We start from the raw sequence: 24,255 nt of genomic DNA on the forward strand, positions 1-24,255 counted from the left end.
CATAACAGTACGAATATAATTTCTAAACTGAACCGCTAACCAATGTTTTAAATACTGGTGTGAGCCAGCCGGTTGTACCGGTTAAACCAGATATCGGACACGAGTCCGGTACGATAAAGGCCGGTAAAACCCGAATACAGTATGTCTTATGTACCGACGGTAAATCCGGTTCTACCAGTTCAAACCGTTGAACCGGTTTGCATTATCTTAAGATTTGATTTCTTAATTTTAATAAAATACGATATTGAGGCAATATTGATCTTCCATGTTTCCGGTAATTAACCTAGTGCCTTCTATTCCAATATTTCATCGTTGTTGAAATTGTTACTCACCTCGTACAATGCAATATTGTTTATAACTAATAAAAATATTCTTAAAATGCTTAATAGTTTACAATAAAAATAGTTGTTTTTAGATAAAACTATGATCAGATACATAAATCCTAGTTGAGATTGGATAGTTTTTTGAGATGAATTTTTATGTAACTGGTTTATGTAATTGATCGTCAACAATATTTTTATTAAAAAATCCAAAAAACAACTATTTTTATTGTAAACTATTAAGCATTTTAAGAATATTTTTATTTGTTATAAACAATATTGCATTGTACGAGGTGAATAACAATTTCAACAACGATGAAATATTGGAATAGAAGGCACTAGGTTAATTACCGGAAACATGGAAAATCAATATTGCCTTAATATCGTATTTTATTAAAATTAAGAAATCAAATCTTAAGATAATGTAAACCGGTTCAACGGTTTGAACCAGTAGAACCGGATTTACCGCCGGTACATAAGACATACCGTATTCAGGTTTTACTGGCCTTTATCGTACCGGACTTGTGTCCGATATCCGGTTTAACCTGTATAACTGGTTGGTTCATACTCGTATTTAAGACATTGACTACAATTTATGAGATAGACTTGGTCGTTGACGCTTTTACAAATTTGGTCCAAGTCTTAATTTAATATTTTCCAAGTCCATTTTGCAACAACTAAATGCAACAATTGAATGTTGTTTTGGCCTTGTGACAAACTACTTATTTTTTGTATTTCTAGTATCATTTCTTCCACAAGTAACCACTCTTTTCCCTTTCACACCTTCCTATTTTTCTTATAAATTACACACATAAACGCACACTTGAATTCAAAACATTCTCTTGATTTCTTCAACAATTCAATACACCTGCTTCCCATTCTCCATCAACATGCCTGAAAGCAAGGTAAAATATCTTCACTTTCTTCCTCTATTTCATATATGAACCTCTGTTTCACATGAACCTCTGTTTTTTTTATGAACCTCTGTTTCATATGAACCTCTGTTTCATATGGACCTCTGTTTTGTATGAACCTCTGTTTCTTTTAAGTTAAAAAAATAGAGTATGAAGCTTAGATTTTGTATTTTCATTTTTTTTCTTTCAATCTTCATCGATATTTCTTAACATTACTGTTAAATAATCAATAATTCACTGCAGAAAGTTGTTATTAAAGTGGATATCCATGACAATGAATGCAAAAGGAAGGCTTTAAAGGCGGTTTCGGGTCTTTCAGGTTAAAACTCTATTTTCTTTTTATTCTTTTCTTATTTTTACACTATAATTTGATTAACTTACATATATTGAAACTCTTTTAGGGATCGATTCCGTAGCTATGGACAACGACAACAAAATGACTATCGTTGGAGACATTGATCCCGTATGTGTCGTAAAAAAGCTTAAAAAATGGCACACTGTTATACTCAACGTTGGACCCGCGAAAGAAGAAAAGAAAGAACCAGAAAAGAAGAAAGAAAATGAAGATGATGCGGTAAAGAAGAAGAAGCAGGAAGAAGAAGAAGCCCTTAGAAGATGGATAGAATTTCATAGTTATAGGGGATTCAATCCGTTACCGCCACAACAAATATGTCTTCATCCTATAGAAGATCCCAATAGTTGTGTTATCTGCTGAATGTAAAGAAAATATGCATTAGGTGCATGTATACGGGGTTGACTTCGGATTGGTGATTATTATTATTATTTGGTGATTATTAAGGAGATATATTTATTTAATAAACTTATCGTTTTGGAAAAGATATCCTGATAAAGGATTTGTACTGAGTATTAATTTATTAAACAATCCCCTAGTTATGTAGCTTTCATAATATAAATTTAAGAGTGAAATACAAGTTTTGTTATTTATATATAGTGAATTTTATACGGTGTTCTTTTATCTTTAAAAATGATGATTATTTATTTAATGTTTTAAAATGCTACACGTTATGCCTTTTAGCACTAACCCAGTTTATTTTTTCTGTTAAATCAGATCACACAAGGGCACTTAGTATTTTTACCCATTTATTTTATTTTTTTGTTAACAAAAATAAATTTATTTTTGACCCTTTAGCCCTCTCCCGCTTTCTACCCCTATCTATCTCTACCGCCCCATCCTGGCACCACCGCCACCACCTCCTCCACCACTTGCTATACACCACCACCTACCAAACATCCCAAACTCTAGCCATCTGTTGACCTTCGTTGACCAGCTAACTCAACACCCAAAACCATCACCACTAACCCTACTAAGGAGGCAAAGAGCTGCGATCGTTAACCTAACAATCGGATTAGTTTCTTAGAAGATCGGTTGGCTGGAAAATGTGTAACCGGAATGAAAGATCGTTAACCCAAAGTGTGTAACCCGAATGTGTAACCCAACACCCAGATTGTTAACCCAAAAACCCAAAGTGTGTAACCTGAATGAATGATCGCTTGACTAGAAAATCGTGTGGCGGTGGGGTAAGGGTTCCGATTGAAGGAAAGGGGTAAGGCAATAGAGTTCAAATCTGATAAAATCTGTCTTCTCTAGACGGTGAACTCACAATCGGGTTTTCTAGACGGTGAACTCCAGGACCCGCGTGTTGGACGAACTTGTCAAACGCAAAAAAAAAATAGATGTGACACGACGGGCTAGCCAAACGGGAAAAAATATACGAAAAAATGTTGAACCTCACACGCATGTTGCAGTGCGTTAATTCACAAAATTTAGAACGAAACAAAAAACTTGGGAAAGATGAAAAGTATGGTGGACCAAAATTGAAATAAAAAAGAGTTGAGATTAAATTGTAAAAGATGAAAAACTTTGGGTTAAAATTAAAAAAAAAACAAAGGGTCTAAATTGAAAATTGAAGTTATTTGTTAGTTTTAGATAAAGATAAGGGGACTAGGGGTGGTTCACTAGTGATGGAATTCCATCACTCCCACTATCCAATCAAGTAATGCCATGTCATCAATCCAATTTCCATCACTAGTGATAGAAATGTAGGAGGGGTGGAATCACTAGTGATGGAATTCTATCACTCCCTCCCAATTTTTTTAATTTTTTTTTCTTAAATTAGAAATTAACAATAAAACGCTAAAATTAAAAATTTCATTAGTTTTAAAACATACTACTTCAATTTCACATACTAGAAACATACAATTTGAAAAAAAAAAAAAAACTACTACTCGAATTTAACATACTAGAAACATACAATTTAAAAAAAAAAAAAAAAAACTACTCCACGTCCGAATCCGGAAACTCCAAACCTAGAGAACCTACTAGTTCGATTAAATCGTATCTCAACCGAAAGTGAGTTTCTTCGTTACGCAATTGTAAATTGATATCTTGTGGAACTTGAACTTGTGTAGGAGGATCCGGTACCCAATCCGGGGATATTGCACGTCCGTCGTGTTTGATCAACATATTGTGCAATATGATACACGCATACACTATGCTATGTATTGCTTTCTTGGTCATCGAACGAACCGGTCGGTGTAGTATACCCCATCTACCCTTTAAAACACCAAATGCCCTCTCAACATCTTTTCTTGCCGATTCTTGCAATTTTTTGAAGGCCTTTTCTTTAGCCTCGACGGGAAATGAGGGAGCTTTCACAAAAACAGACCAAGACGGGTAGATACCATCCACAAGATAAAAGCCTCGTTTGTAATGTCGACCGTTAACATAGAAAGGAGAGGAAGGTGCGGTACCATCCGTTACGCTTTGGAACAACGGCGACGTGTGCAACACATTGATGTCGTTGTTTGAACCTGGGACACCGAAATACGAATGCCAAATCCATAAATCATTCGACGCCACCGCTTCTAGTATGATGGTTGGTCTTTTGATGTCTCCCCTCACATACGCCCCTCGCAACTCTCTTGGACAATTTTTCCACTCGATATGTGTACAATCGATACTACCGAGCATCCCGGGAAAATGCCATCTAGCCTCGTGTGCGGCATAAATACGTGAGATGTCGTGGCTCGTCGGTTTACGTAAAAACTCGTTAGAATACAACTTAATGACCGCATTGCAAAAAAAATTGCAAACATTCACGTGAAGTTCTTTCAGACATAGCTAGGTATTCATCATATTGATCGGGTGGGTTACCTGTCGCTAGTTGGCGAATGGCCGACGTGCATTTTTGAATCGGCGTGAAACTTGGTTTGCCCCTCGCATCGTAACCTTCTTGAAACCATCCCTCGCTTGCCTCGATGTCTCCAACAATCTTTAAAAATAATTCTTTGGGTAAACGAAAACGATCTCTAAACGTTTTGGCATTGTATAGCGGGTTTTCCACAAAATAATCGTTCATCAAAACTTCGTTGGCACTTATACGATCACGGCCGACCATCTTCTTCTTTGGGCGGGACGACTCGGCATCAAGCTCGTTATACACCGACACAAAATAGTTTAGCGTGTCGTTGTCGGAAGACGACTCGGTATCGGTATCGCTAGACATCGGAAACGTCGAATCCGTAGGGAATTCCATTTGAGAAAGATATAAAAATTGTGTGAAATGGGTTTAAAATGGTTTAAAAGATATAGTTTGGTGTGTGAAAAAATGGTTAAAATGTGGATATATATATAAATAAAATGGATTTTTTTTTATTAAAGTTACCGTTCATCAACGGTCAAATTTGTGCAACGGTCGAATTTCATTACTTTTCAACGCGTTATGTGCACCACGCGTTGAATCTACCACGCGTTATCGGAGGAGCGGCGGCGGTGTGCCGTTTTACTTCAACGCGTTATGGAGAGCCATAACGCACCCGCCCCGTGTGGCCTAAGGATAAAATAAATGATATCTATATATTGGTTATTAATTAATATTAATATTAAAAGAAAATTATAAAACAGATATAAATAAAATTTGTGAGATAAAATGAAAGAATGCCATGTTTGAAGTCTTTTATATAAGTTAGATTAGATTAGATTAGATTAGATCTGTGACCGTAGACATATTGGCATGGTATTGAATGCGTATTTCAATTGAACTAGTTTGATTACAATAAACCAAATAACTTTACAGAATAATTAGTTTGTTGGATTTTCGTAAAAATTAATAGAACTAGAATTACCACACGCCGCAATGCGGCGGGGGATGCGTTAGTTATATATCGTATTAGCTGAAAGGCAGATGTTTCTTACATGACCGCGAGCCTGTGTGTAAAACATAGAAAATAACAACTGAGCCGATCTATGACCACGCATTGCAACAGACCTATCAAACGGAGAAAAATAGACGCGTTGTGACGGGCCTGTCAAACAGGATAAAGTAGATGAAAAAATGTTGAACTCCACACGCACGTTGTGGCATGTTAACTCGGAAAATCTAGAACGAAACGTTAAATACAAAACTTGCGATGGATGAAAAGTATATGGGGTCAAAGTTGCAAAAGATGAGAAGCTTTAGGTTAAAAGTAAAAAAAAAAAATCAAAGTGGTTAAATCGTAAAAAATGGAAATTTTTGAATTAGAAGTGAGAGTCCAAATTAATCAAAGGGGTTAAATTGTATAAGATGGAAACTTTTGAAGTAGAAGTGAAAAATCAAATTAATCAAAGGGGTTAAATTATCCAAGATTAAAACCTTAAACTAAAATTGTCAAAAAAGATTGATACTTTAGGGTTAAAAGGGAAAATTCTATTTTTTTTTTTTTTGAAAAACTCACAAAGCTAAAAGTACAACACATGTATGCATAAATAAGTTGCTAATTTATAGGTTTATAATTTATAGGTTTATAATTAGAATCTGAAGTTTATCTCTTGCATGTTTGGTTCCTAATATAGTAATATTCACTTGTTTTCGAGATAACATGTTTGTTTGTAAGCCGAAGAAAACCGAAATTTGAATTAGAACAAATACTTAAAAGTTCCATGAAGTAAAGAATTCCACGTTTTTAACAGTGAAAGTATTTAATCAAAGAATTTGTAATGTCGCACTCCATTCACCACTTCCGCCGCCATAGGCACCACATCGTTGTCGTTATTACACCCGCCTCGCCATCATCTTCCAACTTAACAATTTTACAAACTAAACTTTGTAATTTTGTGAACCAAATCTCAGTTTTCAAGCCCTTTGATATATTTCACACCTTCACATCTAGAGTCTACTGGAGATAGACTTGGTCTCAAGCTTCTTCATGACTATTTGATCCAAGTCTTCAATTTGATTTTCCTAACCCTTTTTTCAACAATTGACGTTTCAAATATCATTCTTCCACAAATAATGGCCACACCTCTCTCTTTCTTTTCTCATACCTTCCTCTTTCCATCACTCACCACACCTAATCATCAAACGCCACATCATCGAACTTGGTTCTATCACTAGTGATGAATTTTAGTGGGGTGCCCATCACTAGAGGTGTGCAAATCGGTTTTTTTCAAAAACCAGTTTCGGTTATTAACCGAACCGGTTTTTTTCACCCAAAACGAAAATTGTTTTTTTTATAACCGATAACCGAACCGGTTTTTTCACCCAAAACGAAAACCGTTTTTTTTTATAACCGGTTTCGGTTACTAACCGGTTTTTCAAGTCCAAAACAATAACCGGTGTAACCGGTAGGGACCGGTTTTTAACCATTTTTTGCCAAAAAAATCGGTTTTTTTTTAAAACCGGTTTCGGTTATTAACCGGTTTTTCAGATTAAGAATATTAACAGGTCACAAACCGACGGTTCGGTTATAAAAAAATCGGTAAAAAAAAAAACAGTTTCAGTTTTTTTCCCGGTTCCAATTATAAAACCGGTTTTTTTGTACACCTCTACCCATCACTCAATACACCCTCCAACGGTTACCAAACCAACATTCACATTCCATCTTCACGCGTCATGGTCACAATGCGTTTTGGTCACCACGCGTGATGGTTTTTGGCGGTGGCGGTGTATCAAGTTAATCCACGCGCCACGCGTGGTCTTTGGGCCACAACGCGGCGCCCCGACCCCGCTAAAATAAACACACAAACACACACTTGAATTAAAAACTCTCTTGATTTCTTCAACTATTCAATACAGTACACCTGCTTCACCATCCCCATAAACATGCCCGAAAGCAAGGTGAAATTTCTACTTTTTCTTCCTCAGTTTCTTTCCCTTGTGCATATATATTTTCATCCATATTTCTTCAATTTACTGTTACTAATCCCTCCATAATTAACTGCAGAAAGTGGTTATTAAAGTGGATATCCATGACAACAATGACAAAAGGAAAGTATTAAAGGCGGTTTCGAGTCTTTTAGGTTAAAGTTCTGCTTTCTTTCAGCTTGTTGCCTGCTTACCTTTTATTTAGCTTGTTGCCTGCTTACCTTTTATTTCGATGTAATTTCTAATCAAGTTTAACTTGAAATAAAAAAAAATAACACCAAAATTATGTTTTCTTTTTATTTCAACTAACTTAAAAACACACTTCTTCTGAAATTCTTTAAGGGATCGACTCCTTGGCTATCGATAAGGACAAGAAACTACGATCATTGGAGACGTTGATCCAGGGGACGTCGTCAGAAAACTTAAAAAATGGCACACCGGTATACTCACAGTCGGACCTGCAAAAGAACCAAGTCCCCAGAAGCCAAAAGATGGTGGTGAGAAGAATCTGAATGATCCCAAGGGTGGTTTTATTTGTTTGCTTTTATCCTGTGGAAGATTACAATGCTTACAATCCTTATCTAACACAATGGCGTGCTCATTCTGTGGAAGATGATCCCTGGGGTTATGTTATTTTGTAAAAGAGAAGATGCATTAGTAGACCAAGAAAATAATGGTGCCGCAGAAAATAATGGAGAAGGTAGGAATCGAACTTGGGTCCCTTAGAACACCAAGTCTCCCCCCTTACCACTCCACTATCACCTCATCGTTTGATGTGTTTTATAACTAGACTGAATATTAAATTGTTTGTTTTATGGCTCAAACTGAATTTAAGAATTGTATGACTTTATAAGGGTGTAAGGGACACTCCTCTAAGTGGGGAGTGACATCTCTTACCCACAGCCAATCAGCACACGTCACGTCAACTCCCCCCACACCCTCAATTTGATGGCGGCACTCCTCTCTTGAGGGAGTTGTTTTTTTTTTAATTTTTTTAAATATGTTTATTATTAAAATTAAATCTTATGATATAGGGTAGATTTGAAAACTTGTGCGGTGAATCCATACCGCAGACATGTCCCCGCTTAGCCTCCCCGAGGGGTCGGCGGCGGTGTTCCCAAGCGGGGAACTCACTCACCGCACGCCACCCCGAGGGCGCCCCGTTCACCCTAACTAAACTGATAATTTAAACGAGTTAAATGCTTGGTTGGTTTATGTGGTTTGCAGATATTGAAGACTTGGTCCGAGTACTTCAATAATTACAAAGTTGGTCTCAGTAGTTGTAACTTTTGCATTCGTGTGATCCTTATCACCAACCTATGTTAGGTTTCTTAGTTAAGTGTGTATAAAATGACTAAATTACCCTTAACAATTAAAAAATTAAAGAGATAAGGCCCACCCCTCATCCCATATCTCTCTCCCTCTCTCTCTCTCTCTCTCAAATACCCTACCACAAATAACTAGAAACGAAATCAATACCAATAACAACAATCAATTAACAGTTTCATATGAATTATAAACAAACACTCATAGCAGAAACATTCCAATCTAAACTTCCGGTAACAATAAAACCTTCAAATCCCTTTAAACACTAGAAGAAATTCAAGTATTAGCGGCGACATCTAAAAAGTCGCCGCTAAAAGTCTTGATCCATGACACGGGCTTTGCAATTGATCTGGGCCGTTGTTTGCTTAACTGATCGAAGGGCTAGGTTTTATCCCTGAATAAAACATGTGTAAAAAGGCTCAGAACCGTTTCAGCGGCATTTTCCCCTCTTTTCCCTCCAAGATGAAATCTGCACACACCTAGTAGATCTGCCGGAGTACTGCCGCACCACCTTCACTCTGCCGGAGCACCTCCATCTCGCCTGATTCTCCGACGTCACTTCGAAAACGGTACGAATATTCCAAATTGCTTTGTATTTTCAGTTGTTATGTTAGTAATTTGAGTAGATCTGTTGTTGATTTCATGATGTTTGACTGTTTTTAGTCAAATACAAGTATGGTGTTTTAATTTAAGGTTTTTGTTTGACTGTTGATTTCAGTATAGTGTTTTGTTTTGTTTTGGTTAGTAATTTGAGCGATGATGTTTTTGAATGAAGTCTAGGGTTTATAGTTTACTTGGAATGTGCGTATTCTATGTAGAGGGTTTTTTCATTTGCGTTTTGGAACTGATTATGTGATTAAATTGCTATATTGGTTCTTTAATGTTTGGATAAACAAATTCTGCTTTTAACTTGCTGATTATCTAGGAATCATATAACAAGTTTTGGATGTACGTTTTGCATCAGCTTCTGAAAAAGTTGATTATAATTTAATGTTAGAATAAATTTAATTCTTGATCCCTTGTTTTGAGAGACTTGTATTTCAATTTCACTAACAATCTCTGTTGTTTTTTTTTTTAAATTGCTATTTTTGTATATTATCTGTTGATTTCTAAAACCGTCAGAGTTTGACCAACACTTCAAGATTCTCTAGTCAATTTAAACGCTTATGCATTTATCCTCTTTATTGCGAATCTGTAGGGGTTTGAATGCTTTTACTAAAGAATGTCCTGCTGCAAAGCTTTTTGCTAAGCATTTGAAGATTGAAGAACATGTAGTACATACTTTTAAGAACCTTACTGAACACTTGTCGGTAGTTGATGCTGATTATCAAAAAGGGATTATATTTTGTGTTAACTAGACCTGGCAAACGGGTCGAGTCGGGTCATGGGTCAAAACGGGTTAGGGTTGGAACGGGTTCGGGTCAGAACGGGTTTCGAGTCGGATCGGGTTGGTTAAAAATATCTTTTAAAAAAAGTGATTGTACATCAAGGGGCAATTTTGTCGGGTTAAAACGGGTCCGGGTTGGTAACCTTCGATTAATGTAATTATGTTCAATTTGATATGTGGCTTAGCATTCATGTGTTCGAGTGAGGTTTGTTCTTGAGGAATTTAGGCTGTATTTGAGACTGATTGTTGAATTAACGATCGTGTAGGTGTTGATTGATTAGTATGTACAAGCATTAGCGATGGTTCAGTAGCGGTGACGATTGTGAGTATTAGCGGCGACAAAAGTCGCCGCTATTGCGAAAATTTTTTGTAGTGTTTACACCAGTACAACTCCTCACCTATACTAACTCACACACCAACGGACCACTACAACAGCCACCCACAACCACCACAAACCATCTCTGCGTCACCGATCAACCTAGGGTTTCAAAATATTATTATTATTATCACGTGCAGGGAGTGATTGGCGTGCGTTTGATAGAAGACCGATTATGTTAATTTTGATTTGAATAGAGCTGGTTTAGTGGGTTTTGTTAATTTAGGGTGTTGTGGTAGGCAAGTCTGTACAGTCTAACAAATGCGACAACAATGGTGGTGGATTCGTCTTTCTGGTAGCAATGGCGGCGGCAATTGTTAGTTCAATGGTGGTGGGTATTCAGTAGAGGAGATGAGATGGTGGTGGTTTGGGGTAGAAGAAGATGGGTTGAGGGTGGGGTGGGACCCATAATGTTTTATTGTTGTAATTAAACATTTTGTTTTTGTTTTTCTTAATAAGTAATGGTACTTTGGTCATTTAACAAGTCTTAGCTGAGAAATTTAACATGAGTTAGTGATAAGGATCATCCGAGTGCAAAAATTGCAACCACTAGGACCAACTTTGTAATTAATGAAATATTGGACCAAGTCTGCAATATATGCAAACCACAGAGACTAATCGGGCATTTAACTCTAATTTAAACTATAAAAACGATAACAAAATTTAGACATACAAGAAAACATAAAATTTCAAATAGAGTAAAATGTCATTTTTGTCCTTGATGTTTGAACAATTTTGCGACTTTCGTCTCTGGGGAGACATTATCATCCAAGAAGTTAGAAAATGACAATAAAAATGCATACGTGCCAAACTCAAGTATGAAAATGACAATAAAACGCAACTTGAAAGACTCAAATGCACAAAAAGGTCATCTTAGATGGAACAAGCAAAAAATGTGTTTTGTTACCGTTTTGTAACTTGATAAAAACTACAAGTGTGGTTATTATGAATATATATTTAACTAGTAAATTTTCTGCGCGTTGCGGTGACGTCGAAATATAAAGTAATTCGAATTTTTATCATCTAATGAAAATGTATTATAGTTGACCCGATTCGTTTCTGAACAAAAGTTACGTCAAAATGTTAACAAACTAAAAACGTACATAAAATAACTATGAAAACATGTTATATTTGACCCGACTTATTTGCGAAAGAAATTTACGTCAAAACGTTAACCAACTTGAACGTATGCCGACACGTACATAAAAATAAGCACGTAAGAAAATTATGTTTTTTGAGTTAAAGAATGGTACGATGTGTGGCTGCGTCAAAATGTAAAGTAACTCAAACTTATACCGTCTAATGAAAATGTATTATATTTAACCCGACTTGTTTTAAAACAATATGAATCATCCCAAAAACAGGTTTGATAATTAAACCAAATTAACTGAAGATGAGCGGGTAAAATACCATTCGAAGTAAAAGTTAACCCGATAAACATTAGAATTTAAATAAATAAACCTAACGTTGAATAAAAGGCAAATAAATGTTTTAAGGCTCGGGTTATCAAGACTTAAATTAAAACGGGTTGTAACCTCCCCTAACATATTAAATTAACTAGGAATATTTAATCTAGTTAATAAGAGTTAATATTTGTAGAAATAAGTATGTTATAACCTATTTATTTAATAACTAATAAAACTATAAGGGATGAATTGCACATTCTAGAAAGTCGAAATATAAAAAGGTGGAAAAATTAAAACAAACGTAATGGGTGCATGTGTGGCGTATTCTATAGAGTTAGGATAAAATTCTCTCTTAGAGTTTAATCACAAAATCAACCAAATTGAAGACAAAATTGAGGTGGTTTCCTTGCATGATTGTGGATTTTAAATCATCTAAGCTTATTTTGACAAGTTAGGTGGAAACTTGGAAAGGAAGATGTCAAGTGAGTCAAAGACGTGAGAAAACATAATCGGATGCAAAATAAGTAAAGCTTACACCTCCTAAATAGAACCACTATTTATGTGATGGGAAGTAATTGGTTAAAACAAGGTTAAGAAAGAAATAGATGATTTTGTTAAGATAAGACCCCATGATGTAAACCATGAAATGGGTCAAAATGGATAGAGTTATGACAAGATTAACTTTTGGTAATAACCGATAATGCGATAAGATGAGACCCTATGGTGTAAACTATATTGGGCCAAACGAGTAAAAATGGTATTGAATCACCTTTTGGTGACAACAATTACATGTTAAAGATGAGACTCTATGGCGTAAGCCATAACGAGTCAAATAAGTACAATGACAAGGAAATCACATATTGGTGATTAAAACAAGAATTTGAAAAGGATACCCTATAGCGTAAGCCATAATGGGCCAAATAAGTACAATGACAAGAAAATCACAAGTTGGTGATTAAAGCAGGAATTTTGAAAAGAATACCCTACGGCGTAAGCTAATAACAGGTCAAATACGTAAAATGAAAAGAAAAGCACATGCTAACGATTAAACCAAGAACTATAAAAAGAGACCCTATGGTGTAGGCCATAATAGGTCAAATGGATTAAAACTGTGTTGCACCGCATTTTGGTAATAAACAATATATGGTTTGGTTTGAATGCCAAACGGGCAAACCAAGAATGGTTAAAACGACAAACGTGTCATATGGGTCAAATAGTGATGATATCACCATTTGGACTCGATATTTAATACTTTATCTCTTTAAGTGTCGTACTCACATGTAAGCTTAATATACGGGCATGAATTGCCATGATTAACGAAAAGAATTGCAAGGTATTTAAAAAACGGGTGATTGGTTTGACCCCGCCAGATATGTGTAATGGGTATACTCACAGTGAGGGCTTATGGTTCGACTAGTGACGGTTGAGTCAAAGGTGGATAATAGACTACCTCAAGTGAGGTATGTCTAAAATTCGGGTAAAATGGTCCTTAGTGTCAAAATAGGTCTATGATATATAAGACATGGCTAAAATGAGTTTGAGGTAAGAGGACATTAGGGACATAATTAAGTCTAATGGGGAAACGAGTTAAAAGTGTCGCTAGTTTTCATCTAACCTTTAAAAGTTCTCTGGTTTGGAAACGAGTTAAAAGTGTCGCTAGTTTTCATCTAACCTCAAATGGTAGATTTTATAATGAATCCTTAGATCTCGTTGATCCTTCCGGTAACTAAAAATGTGCGACTTCAACTAAAAGGCTTTAAGTCTCATAACGGGTCGATTTGGGTAAAGCACCATACCGAAGGTTTCATCGTGTAAAACGTAACAATCGTTCATACGGGGGAAGTCACAAAAAATTTAGCCGCAAATGGTCGTCATCTTGTTGCCTTGAATTCTGTGATCAGCCATCAAATATTTTTGTACGTGTTGTCTCCAAAGAACTGCCGTATGTTAACTAATTCTCTCTCAAACTCCAAAAGCTGCGTCCCTGAGTACCTTTGTGCGATCCCTCCTTTTGCCGTAAAAAACTTACCCCCGAAACCTATAATCTCGAATCTATATCTATATATATATATAAACATGATAAATAAGGGCTGATGTGTCATGTTATAAGGACTTGGGAAATGATGTGGCATCACCATAGGGCTTCTTGAAATTGGTTTTGGCTCCAAAATCATGGGTCAAAAATTTTGGTATACGGGTTGAGGCGGGATCCGTTATTATGACCCAAGTATATTAACCATCTAAAAACCCTAAATCTCCCAGACGCCTTCTCCTTCACGCTAGAACCCTCTTTATGGTTCCTCCTTCTCTCAAACCCCAACTATCAATTCCACAGCAATCTTCGTTGATATCTTATTTACAATCATCAGGTAATTTCTATCCTTTGGCTAATTGTTAATACACCTTCTAATCGATTCTTTTTTTTTCTTTGTTTTTTTCATACATCTTCTTGGCCGCTTCATCTAGATATTCACACCGATCATCCTCTTCAATAATGATACAGGTAACCCTAAATTTGAATAACCGTAAAACGTTTGAGATTTGTATAGTTAAATTTCTCTGTTATATCTTATTTAGGCAAATTACGATGGTATTTGATGGTCACTTTCTTTGTTCGTGTGTGGATTCTGAATCTGCAAAGTTCGTTTTAGGTTATATTTTTGAAGCTTGAAGATCCTGTTTTGTTTTTCCATTGATCGCGAATCTTAAAACTGATGTTTATTTGTTTAGGATTGAAGATCCTTCGTTTTCTGCATATGCTGGGTTTGAAGATTTATCTCTTCGTAGGTGTGTTGTTGATTGTTGGTTTTATTCGAATCGCAAATTAAATCTCTTATTGTTTGTATTTTTCTTTACGAATAAGTTACCTTTTGGGTATCGTTGTTGTTGTTCGTTTTAAGGGTTTTTGCATCGATTGGTATGTATTTTATTGATTTACGTTACCGGTTTATGTATATTGTTGGCCATTCATTATTTGATAACTTTTTGGCCCTAATTTTACATATCTATGTGCATTATTGGGTTTCGGATCAGTGGAGTGTTTGAAGTTGAACTAAGAATTTACCTGCGTTATTTAAACATGTTCATTTTCAAGGTTTACCAGAAATAAGTTCAATTTAGAGACAAAATGAACGATTGGTGTCGAGTTCGCTACCTGAAGTCTTAATATTGATGGGAAGGTCATCAAGGCTCAGATTTGGGACACTGCTGGTCAAGAAAGGTCAATCCCTTTCTTTTTAGTTAAAATAAAATCATACCCGTTATCAATTTTTATCAATTTGGTACATAAATGATGTTGTTTGATTGCTAATTGTTCATATGGGTTTCGGTTCTTAGGGTTTGGGGTTTGTTTATGATATTATGGGTCCAAAGTGGTGTGAATTTCGTATTTAATGTGTAACACCTCTTGAATTATTTTTATAAAGATAAAAAGAGTTTTGTTTAAATGGGTCGCTTTTAAAACAAAATGCTAAAAAGGAAATGGATCAAAACTAGATTTTATTCATAATGTGTAATTGTTGAAATAGGACGGTGTGTATAATCATATTTGACACGTTATTTATCTATAAAAATAGCTACAATTTGAAGACAAAAAGTGTGTGGGGTTGATTTGATTCAATTTGTTTGAACTTTATGCCTTAATAACTCTAATCTTGATCTCTTCAGGATGTAGGGGCCACACTGGTAATTTGTCAACGGGGCTTCTATGACGAAGCAAATCATTTGTTAATGCACAGAGATTTGCCAGCTGCCGGACGAGCTGGCGATGTATAGCAATCGGTTTATGCTTTTTAGTTAGCTGTTTATAACAATTTTGCTTTAATACACACCGTTACTATAGTTTCTAAAAATCTTTTTATCTAATCTTGTGCAGGCGGTAGAATTGTTCCCTGGTTCCAGGAACTAACAACTGAAAAAATAGGAAAGGTAATTTTTTTTGCATATTTCTATCATACTTATTTTTAATACACAAATAGCATTGTTGTAATTATTATCTGTGTGACAGACTGGTTTGGTTAGAGAAAAGGCATTTGGTACCACAAAAGATCGAATGTTTTATATTGAGCATTGTGCAAACTCAAAGGCTGTAACCATTTTCATCTATGGAGGTAAGTTATAGCAGTCATGTTCTGTAGCTAGCTGTATGTATACTGTTTGTTTCACCACATAAATTTATTTACTTGTATTAGGGGTGTGAATTTCTTACACGACCCGAAAACACGACACAAACTTAACACGAAATTCGTGGGTTTGGGTTTAGTCTAAACGGGTTCGGGTCAGTTTCAGGTTGAATCCGCGAACCCGTTTAGCTAAACGGGTCAGGTTCGGGTCAACCCAGTCGGGTTGGCGGGTTAACCCATTCAACCCATTTCTATTATATTATATTTTTTAAAATATGTTTTATGTCATAAATTAAATTGGGTGTGTATTTTATGCTATAAATAGAAATATAACTTAAAAATGGAAGTTGACATAAATTTTTATGATTTTAAGTAATTTTATTATATAAATTTGTGTTTTTTTTGTAGTAGTGTTAATTTTAATGTATTAATTTGCTGAAAAAAAATAAAAAAAATCAGGTTGAAAGGGTCGGGTTCGGGTCAGTATGCAAATATTTGGGTCGGGTTCGGGTTCATATATACGGCACGATTTTGGGTTTGGGTCGGGTTCGGATTCTTCTAAAATTTTCGGGTACGGGTCGGGTTGAACCCGCCACCCTGCGAACACGACCCGTTTAACACCCCTAACTTGTAATATTTATTATGAGAAATCAGGTAACAAGATGATGATCGAGGAGACAAAACGCAGCATCCAAGATGCACTATGTGTCGCTAGAAATGTTATTCGTAATAGCTCGTTTGCATACGGTAGCGGAGCTGCAGAAATTTCATGCTCAATTGCAGTTGAAGCTGCGGCTGACCTGGTAGCAACAACTCTCTGGGACGGCTGCATTCTCATCTTTAGTAGCGGAAGCACTCGGTGCTAGCTTCATTGCTTCGTTATCAGGTGTAGATTTCCAACAGGGTCCTCATGTTACTTCAACACTATCCATTATTGCAGTTCCAATAATTGCAACCAACCACATAATGTAGTTGATTTTCATTGGTGAGTGATCTATGTATATTTATTATTAGCCATTCTCTTGAGGTTTTACACATGTAAGTCTTTTAACAAAAGAAAAATGTTTTTATTATCAAAACCTCATTAGATAATGGATCCACTTAAATTTTGAAACCACCTGTATTCCTAAGGTGAGTGATTGTTACCAAACCTTATTGCTTTTATCTCCCATTTTGATCTTTGTAAGTTTGACTTCTTATTACTATTACTTTAGCACTACCTTATTAACAAGATTAATGTTGAAAACGGTAAAAAAAGTTAGGAAAACAAATTTTTTTATGCTAGAATTATTTACCATATATTTTAAATATTATATATTTGGGTTCGGATAGAATAGTTTGGCATTAATAGTTTGGGTAATTTAGATGTGTTTCATTCAATAACATTGTAGATCCAAGACAACGAAAGATTTTAAATTTAATTTCATGCGCGCCTCGTCCCTATAAATCATGCTTGATCCCCGACCCATGGGGTTGTACATGAGAATGGATGCGAACGCACACAGGTCTTGTGTTGTGCATTAATACTACATCAACTTTTTACACCCCCCCCCCCCCCCCCAATCACTTATCGGTTTGTGGTAATCTTATGTTACTCACTTTTTAAGTTTTGAAAATTGTAGATTGATCTATAGGGAATATTTGCAAGTAATTTTGTTCCTTTCAGCCAAGGAGTGCTGCTGTCATTGTTGCAACAATTGGCATGTGATATTGGGAATGATACCTCTAAGAAACTTGGTTGGATGATGGATGTGGTGGTGGCGATTAAACCAACTGATGGGATCATCTCAATGCATATATAAGGCAAGGCCCATATTTGAAGCAGATGAGTGTTCCCCAAAACTTCAGCTGCTGAGCTTTCCAGTATTCGTGTGGTCACGAAACTCATAAACTCGACGTTAAGGAGCATGTAAGTAATTTAGAGATGATTGTTTTGTACGGAGTCTTAGAATTTTTGTAATCGGAATTGGACATTTTGGTTTCAGTTAAGAATCTTTTTACAGTAATTCTTATGTATTAGCTTTGTGTGTGAACCACTTGACACAACACCACATTTGATGACATTTTTCATGATAGTTTAACCATAGACTGGTCAAAATGGCCCGAAAGCCTTCATGTTTGTTGTGAAGAATTTTAAAACTAGCATGAAACATGATCAATATCTACAGGATGGACTCTCAGAGATTATATATTCAAGGCTATGTTTGATCCGTAACCATGTCACTAATAAACGGGCTATGTTTAATATGTAATATGACACTTTATTTGTATTTTGTTATATTTTATTTATACACAAATTATTTATCTAAATTACTTTCTCGAGCCCGGGAAACAATCCCGGGTATCGACACTAAAGTTTATATTATATACATAAACACTTATAATTTGGTTGTTTTTTTTTTTTTTTTTTGTAGAGGGAACTCAATTTACTACGGGAAAGGTTTTGGTAACTCAAAGGATATGTATCTTCAAAGGGACTCGACTATCTTTAAATTGTGTATCCACTGTATCACTAATTTATGTAACATGAGACTTTGTATTTTATTTTATTTGTACACTTAATATTTATCTTAATAGTTTTCTCCAACCCGGGTAGCACCCGGGTGATAACCTAGTCTTTTTATATCCTTCCTTTTGGTCCACTAACAAATTAGTTGTGATTCATATTTTACTCCAAAGCCCGTTGACTTGTTGTTCCTTTTCCCATTTAACCTCCTCATGCTGATGTGGGCTGCACTATTATGATCCAACAAAATGATATAAAAACAATTAAAAGGATGTTTGGGATTACGTTTTGAAGTGATTATTTGATTATTACATTTGTAAAACATAAATAATCTAAAAAAGTGTTTTGATGAAAAAGTGATTATCTGCCTTCAAAGCGCAATTTTGAAGAAATACGTACCTACATGCTTTTTCAAATCGCAGTTTTGAAAACGAAAAATCTATTTTGAAAACGCGTAATCCACTTTGAAAACGCAACACCAAACACCCCCTAATACTATATAGTAACAATTTAAGTAGGTTATTGTGTACGGTAAATTGGTCTCACTTTTAACTTTGTTACTTTTACCCCCTAGAGTTTTGACTTTTGTTATTTTTTTTTAAAGTTAGTTATTTCTGTACCCTCAAATTTCAAAGTTGTTAATTTTGTGTCAACCTTTGATCCCTCGACTTTATAATACGTGTCGGTATAAGTTCGAGTTTGTCTATGTTGTACGCCAACTCGCGATACAAGTTCGCGTTTGTCTTTTTTCTGAGTTTTATGTTACGTGGCGGTATAAATTCACCTTTTTAAAGATTTTCCCCGAATTTAATCGCCGTTTGCTTACTATTTAATACGGCTTTACGACCCCAATGCGGGGTTAAAAACTAGTTAAATATAATTGTTGATGTTCTGCACTATTATGATCCAACAAAATATATAAAAACAATTAATAGGCCATTTAAATTATGATGTCCATTTAATATAACTGTTGATGTACGATTACCTATAATTTATCACTTTTCTTTTTAATTTTCATATGATTTAATGACAAACTAAATGTAGTATTACATTGTAATCTATATTAAATTATTTTAACCTCTTTAATCGTTTGATGTTTCATGATTAGATTAACTTTATCGTTTTAACCCGCGTTTTGCACTTTTAAGACACGAACTCCTGCAAGACACTGTACACACTAAGTAAACTAAAACACGCTCTAACTAACTCGATAATACGCTAAAACATATACAAAACTAATATAATTACACCGTGTTGTTACCAACACATCAAAGGGCTCAAGCATGGAGGGATGCTTAGACTCGATAACTAGTGTAAATTTTTTGTAGGACTTTATTGTGTGGGCATGTGTATGCAATATTGGTTGGGTTGTAGATCAGAAGACACAAAAGAAGCCAAATGGCATGAAACTGGCGTATAATACGCTCACCAACGTACTATATGCTGGCCTTTAAGTGTATGCACTACCTAATATGCAAACCTATCCAAAAATGGGGGCAGCGTATAATACGCTGGCTTGATGCATTGAAATTCGTGTAGTTTGATTTTGGGTGTGGGGTTTTCTTGATTGGGATTTAATCTCACTTAGCTTTATGAAAGTTTTGTGTGTATATACTTTGAGATTTAGTGATTGGGGTTCAAGTCTCGTTTGATAACAAATGTTTTTGAGAAGTCATTTTGTATATATGTCACTAGTAGAATTTGTTAAACCCTTAAAATTTACAATACCTGGTGTTATGTTTATCATGTAAATGGGATTTATGTCTATTACAAGAAATCAAAGGTTGAGACCTAATTCCGCATTAGACGATTTTAAAAGAGCTTTAAAAATACGGGTGTTATATAACCTACCTATGTTTCCATCTATATTATATCTACTAACTCGTCTCATATTTATACATACTTGCTAGAGGTGTCCATCGTTCGGCTTGACCGATTTGACAAAAATTCTAGACAATACAATTAATATATGTTCGAAAAACGACATGCCAAATTAACCATCTCGGTTGGGTAGAGTCTACATGAGATAGAGTTGGTCTTATTCTTCATGACTTTTACAAACTAGATACAAGTCTTGAATTTGCTTTTTTCAACTTTTTGCAACAATTGAATGTTGGTTTGGCCTTATGACTAACGATTCATATTTGTAAGGATATGGGGTGTGCCACGTCAGCGAGGGGGCGTTAAGGCTCCTCCCTTTAACTTGCAGGCTGTGGGATAAAGCCCCCTATTAAACAAAATTAAAAAAAAAAATTTATTGGATGAAATGCATGTAGGCCCCACCTGCACACAACTTCTTCCTCCTTACCATGGTGGCGGACAACCCATGGCGTCGCCCCTTTGAATGCCTCGGTGTGGCAGATGGCGCCGCCGGGAAGCTATGGAGCATGAGGTGGCACGGTGATGCCCTCCATACCCTCCGGCCTAATATCATTCTTCCACACAAGTAATGGTCACACTCACACCTCTCTTTCCACTCTCTTTCCTGTTTTCTTATAAATCAAACACACAAACACACACTTGAATTACAACTTTCTCTTGATTTCTCAACAATTCAGTACACCTGCTTCACCATCTCCATCAACATGCCTGAAAGCGTAGTAAGATTTCTAAGCTATCTTCTTTTCAATTACTTCGATCATCATCCATAATTCTTCCATTTATTGTTATTAACCCATGATTCATTGCAGAAAGTGGTTATGAAACTGAATATCCATGACAATGAATGCAAAAGGAAGATTTTAAAGGCGGTTTCCGGTCTTTTAGGTTAAAACTATGCTTTCTTTTTATCCAAATTTGATTTTACCACCATAACTTGATTTAACTTACAGAAAACCCTCCTCTAAAACTCTTTTAGGGATCGACTCCTTGGCTTTTGAAATGAAAGACAACACACTAACTATCGTAGGAGACGTTGATGCGGTGAAAATCACTAATAAACTTAAGAAATGGAACGCTTTTATACACACCCTTGGACCCGCGAAAGAACCTGAAAAGAAGGAACCAGAAAAGAAAGGTGGTGAAGATGAAGAGGCAAAGAAGAAGAAGCAGGAAGAAGAAGAAGCCATTAAAAGATTGATTGAAGCTTATTGTTGTTCTAGGGGAGACCATTCATACCCAACACAACGATTATGTATTCATGCTGTGGAAGAAGCTCCTACTGGTTGTGTTATATGCTGAATGTAAAAGAAAAGATGCATCTATTTGGTACATGTATATGGGGTTGACTTTTGGTTGGTGATTATAGTGTGCTTTATAATATAAAGGGTTGGATAATATAATACATTTTGGAACTTCATGTTGATTATAATTGTCTGTCCATATATGGCCTATGTGTAGTGGATAAAAGGGAAAGAATGGTCGCCTAAGATACAAAATTATTCTAAGTAAAAGAATAGGAGAAATGCATAGACTATATTGAATGAAAGATCTTTAACATCTTATGGTTTGAATAATACATTTTGGAACTTCTTGTTTATTCTTAGTATGGCCTGTAATCGAGCCGAGTTAAGTTGAGTTCGAGCTCAAATTTAAACGAATCAGTTTGGCTTGGCATATTTATTTAATCAAGCTGAAAAATCAAGCTCGAGCTTAACTCGTAAAATGTTCGACGTGTTGAATGGATCAGAGAGGGTAGGGTTCCACTACAAACCATTCGCGCTAAAATTGATTATTGTTCCTATACAGTTCAAACAATCTATGGGGTATTAGCGATGTAACAAAAAATGATAAATTAGTTTCTTCTTTTTCTTTTCTGTTCAATAAAAAAAATGAACAATAATAATTCTATTATAATTCTATAGGGTTTAATAAAAATTTAATTCATCTTTTGATAAAATTGCTAGCTCGTTAACTTTTTTTTTTTTTTTACAAATATTGATAGCATAAAAAACAAAAAAAAGTACATATATCTATATGTATTCCTTTTTTAGTTTTCTAATATTTTAAAGACCAAAAAGCACACTAAAAGTATTATACGTATAGTTTTTGTTTATTTTCTCCTATTTTTATATGTTATTGATTAATTAAACTTAAAACGTAAATACTTGAACGCTCTCCCACATATATTTTATCTTAATACATTTAAAATTATAACTGATCTACAACTCGAGCCGGCTTGTGAGCTCACGAGCCGAGTCAGGCCTAGATCGAGCTCAACTCGTTTACAAATAGAGCCGAGCCAAGCCAGCTCCTTCACAACCAAGCTTTTTTGAGCTTTTCCGAGTGAGCTTCAAGCGAGTCGCGAGTTGCAAGCCTTTTGAACATCCCTACTTCTCAATTTGTCCATAATAGGCTATAAACGAGGTGAGACAAGTCGAGCAGAAGTGGGTTCGGGCTCGGCTTGTTTACAAATAGAGTTGAGTTGGCTTGGTTTGTTTATCTTAACGAGCTGAATGTTGGCTTAGGTTCGATTCTTTTACAAACAAGCCAATATCGATTAACTTTGTGAACATCCTTAGGTTATATTGCCCTATGTGTGGGGACAAGGAAAGGTGTTTAATACAAAATTAATACTAATTAGAAAAGTATGATAATCATATAAGTCTTTATGCAGAGTAACTGAATGATAGGGGGCAGATACCATACAAAACGGATTTAGTGTGCGAAGTGTACGTAAAAACCCCAGTCGTCGATTTGGAAAGATCAACAATTCAAAATAGACGGTGACAACTACGTAAATAAAATGATTCTACAATTGAAAAAAGAAAAACAAAAGGAAAAAAGGGTATGGTTCGTACGCGATCCGGTGCCTTGAATGATAAGGGGGTAGGGGTGGTCATCACTTATCACGCACTCACAACTTCCAATCAAGTTTCGTCATGTCATCAACCATTATTCCATCACTAGTAATAGATTTTAATGAAAATACCCATCACTCACCACACACATTCCATTTAAAAATAACTCACCACTCAAACATCTAAAACGCGTGACAAATTCAACGCGTTATAACTTTCACGCGTGAAACTATTTGGTGGCGGCGGTGTTTTATTGATGAGAATGAGTGATGGGGGTGGTATACCGGACCACCCCCGGTCCCCTAACTAAGATATAATACAAGAGAAAATAACATTAATACATATCTGTTTATTGATATATGGTTATATATTAAATGTGATTACGACAATTTTATGATTGTGAAAGTATAGTATGAAGAATATTTTTATCTAACCTATAGTGGGATAGTGTCTATATGAAGAATATTTTTATCTAACCACTGAATAATAAAATATAAATTTACTTGTATCTTTTTCAATAAAACGACTTATGTGATCTCAGTCAACTTCAATTTTGATAACGTCATCTTAAATCTTTTTATTAAAAGGTGCAATTTTAATGTATTTTCTATCATATAGTACCTTAAATAATACATTATAGACAATCAACAAATCTTTTTTATGTGTTAAGTTTTTTTATTTGGTAAATTAATTTTTGAGTCCCTGTGTTTTAGAGATTTTAACCACTTAAGTACAAAATCAAAATGCTTAACACCCTGAGTCCCTATAGCCACTTTTCTCAACCATTTGAGTCCAAATTTTCTGGACAGCCGCTTTGGCGCAGAGTGACTTCGACGGAATCAAGCCATTGAAACATAGCTGTTGGGCCATCTTCTCCAGTGAATTCCTTTGGTCCGCATGCCTTGAACTGTTTGAAGCTGAAAACAGTTTTGGCAGCATCCTTAGGAGCTTCGGTTCTCGACTCCTCAAATGATTTGCTGACGTTCTCATACACTTCGCTCACAGCCTTTGCTA

General features: G+C 35.5%; 3 protein-coding genes and 2 long non-coding RNA genes across 6 annotated transcripts; all 5 read left to right on the forward strand.

Annotated features, from left to right (window-relative positions):
- The first annotated feature begins 1,064 nt into the window (after nucleotides 1-1,064).
- LOC110915917 (heavy metal-associated isoprenylated plant protein 39) lies at nucleotides 1,065-2,071 on the forward strand. The gene is made up of 3 exons (XM_022160667.2): nucleotides 1,065-1,225; nucleotides 1,478-1,553; nucleotides 1,636-2,071. Exons 1-3 carry the CDS (start codon nucleotides 1,211-1,213, stop codon nucleotides 1,947-1,949), a joined length of 405 nt encoding a protein of 134 aa, XP_022016359.1. The 5' UTR covers nucleotides 1,065-1,210; the 3' UTR covers nucleotides 1,950-2,071.
- Nucleotides 2,072-7,086: 5,015 nt separating this feature from the next.
- LOC118489091 lies at nucleotides 7,087-8,191 on the forward strand. Its single transcript, XR_004886125.1, has 3 exons — nucleotides 7,087-7,353; nucleotides 7,460-7,535; nucleotides 7,723-8,191. It is a non-coding gene; the product is annotated as an uncharacterized LOC118489091 (long non-coding RNA).
- Nucleotides 8,192-9,184: 993 nt separating this feature from the next.
- LOC110917815 lies at nucleotides 9,185-10,933 on the forward strand. 2 transcript variants are annotated; one of them, XR_002580877.2, is made up of 3 exons: nucleotides 9,185-9,275; nucleotides 9,905-9,977; nucleotides 10,360-10,933. It is a non-coding gene; the product is annotated as an uncharacterized LOC110917815 (long non-coding RNA). The 2 variants fall into 2 exon arrangements; XR_004886126.1 differs by lacking the exon at nucleotides 10,360-10,933 and having other exon boundaries at nucleotides 9,905-10,065.
- Nucleotides 10,934-15,641: 4,708 nt separating this feature from the next.
- On the forward strand, nucleotides 15,642-18,192 carry LOC110919042 (T-complex protein 1 subunit epsilon). Its single transcript, XM_035986658.1, has 4 exons — nucleotides 15,642-15,669; nucleotides 15,750-15,802; nucleotides 15,882-15,984; nucleotides 16,651-18,192. Exons 1-4 carry the CDS (start codon nucleotides 15,642-15,644, stop codon nucleotides 16,860-16,862), a joined length of 396 nt encoding a protein of 131 aa, XP_035842551.1. The 3' UTR covers nucleotides 16,863-18,192.
- Nucleotides 18,193-20,947: 2,755 nt separating this feature from the next.
- On the forward strand, nucleotides 20,948-21,809 carry LOC110916066 (heavy metal-associated isoprenylated plant protein 39). Its single transcript, XM_022160813.2, has 3 exons — nucleotides 20,948-21,102; nucleotides 21,193-21,268; nucleotides 21,360-21,809. Exons 1-3 carry the CDS (start codon nucleotides 21,088-21,090, stop codon nucleotides 21,680-21,682), a joined length of 414 nt encoding a protein of 137 aa, XP_022016505.1. The 5' UTR covers nucleotides 20,948-21,087; the 3' UTR covers nucleotides 21,683-21,809.
- The last annotated feature ends 2,446 nt before the right edge of the window (nucleotides 21,810-24,255 follow it).

Source organism: Helianthus annuus, chromosome 2, assembly GCF_002127325.2.
Source record: "Helianthus annuus cultivar XRQ/B chromosome 2, HanXRQr2.0-SUNRISE, whole genome shotgun sequence".
In the NCBI taxonomy this organism is placed as follows: Eukaryota; Viridiplantae; Streptophyta; class Magnoliopsida; order Asterales; family Asteraceae; genus Helianthus; species Helianthus annuus.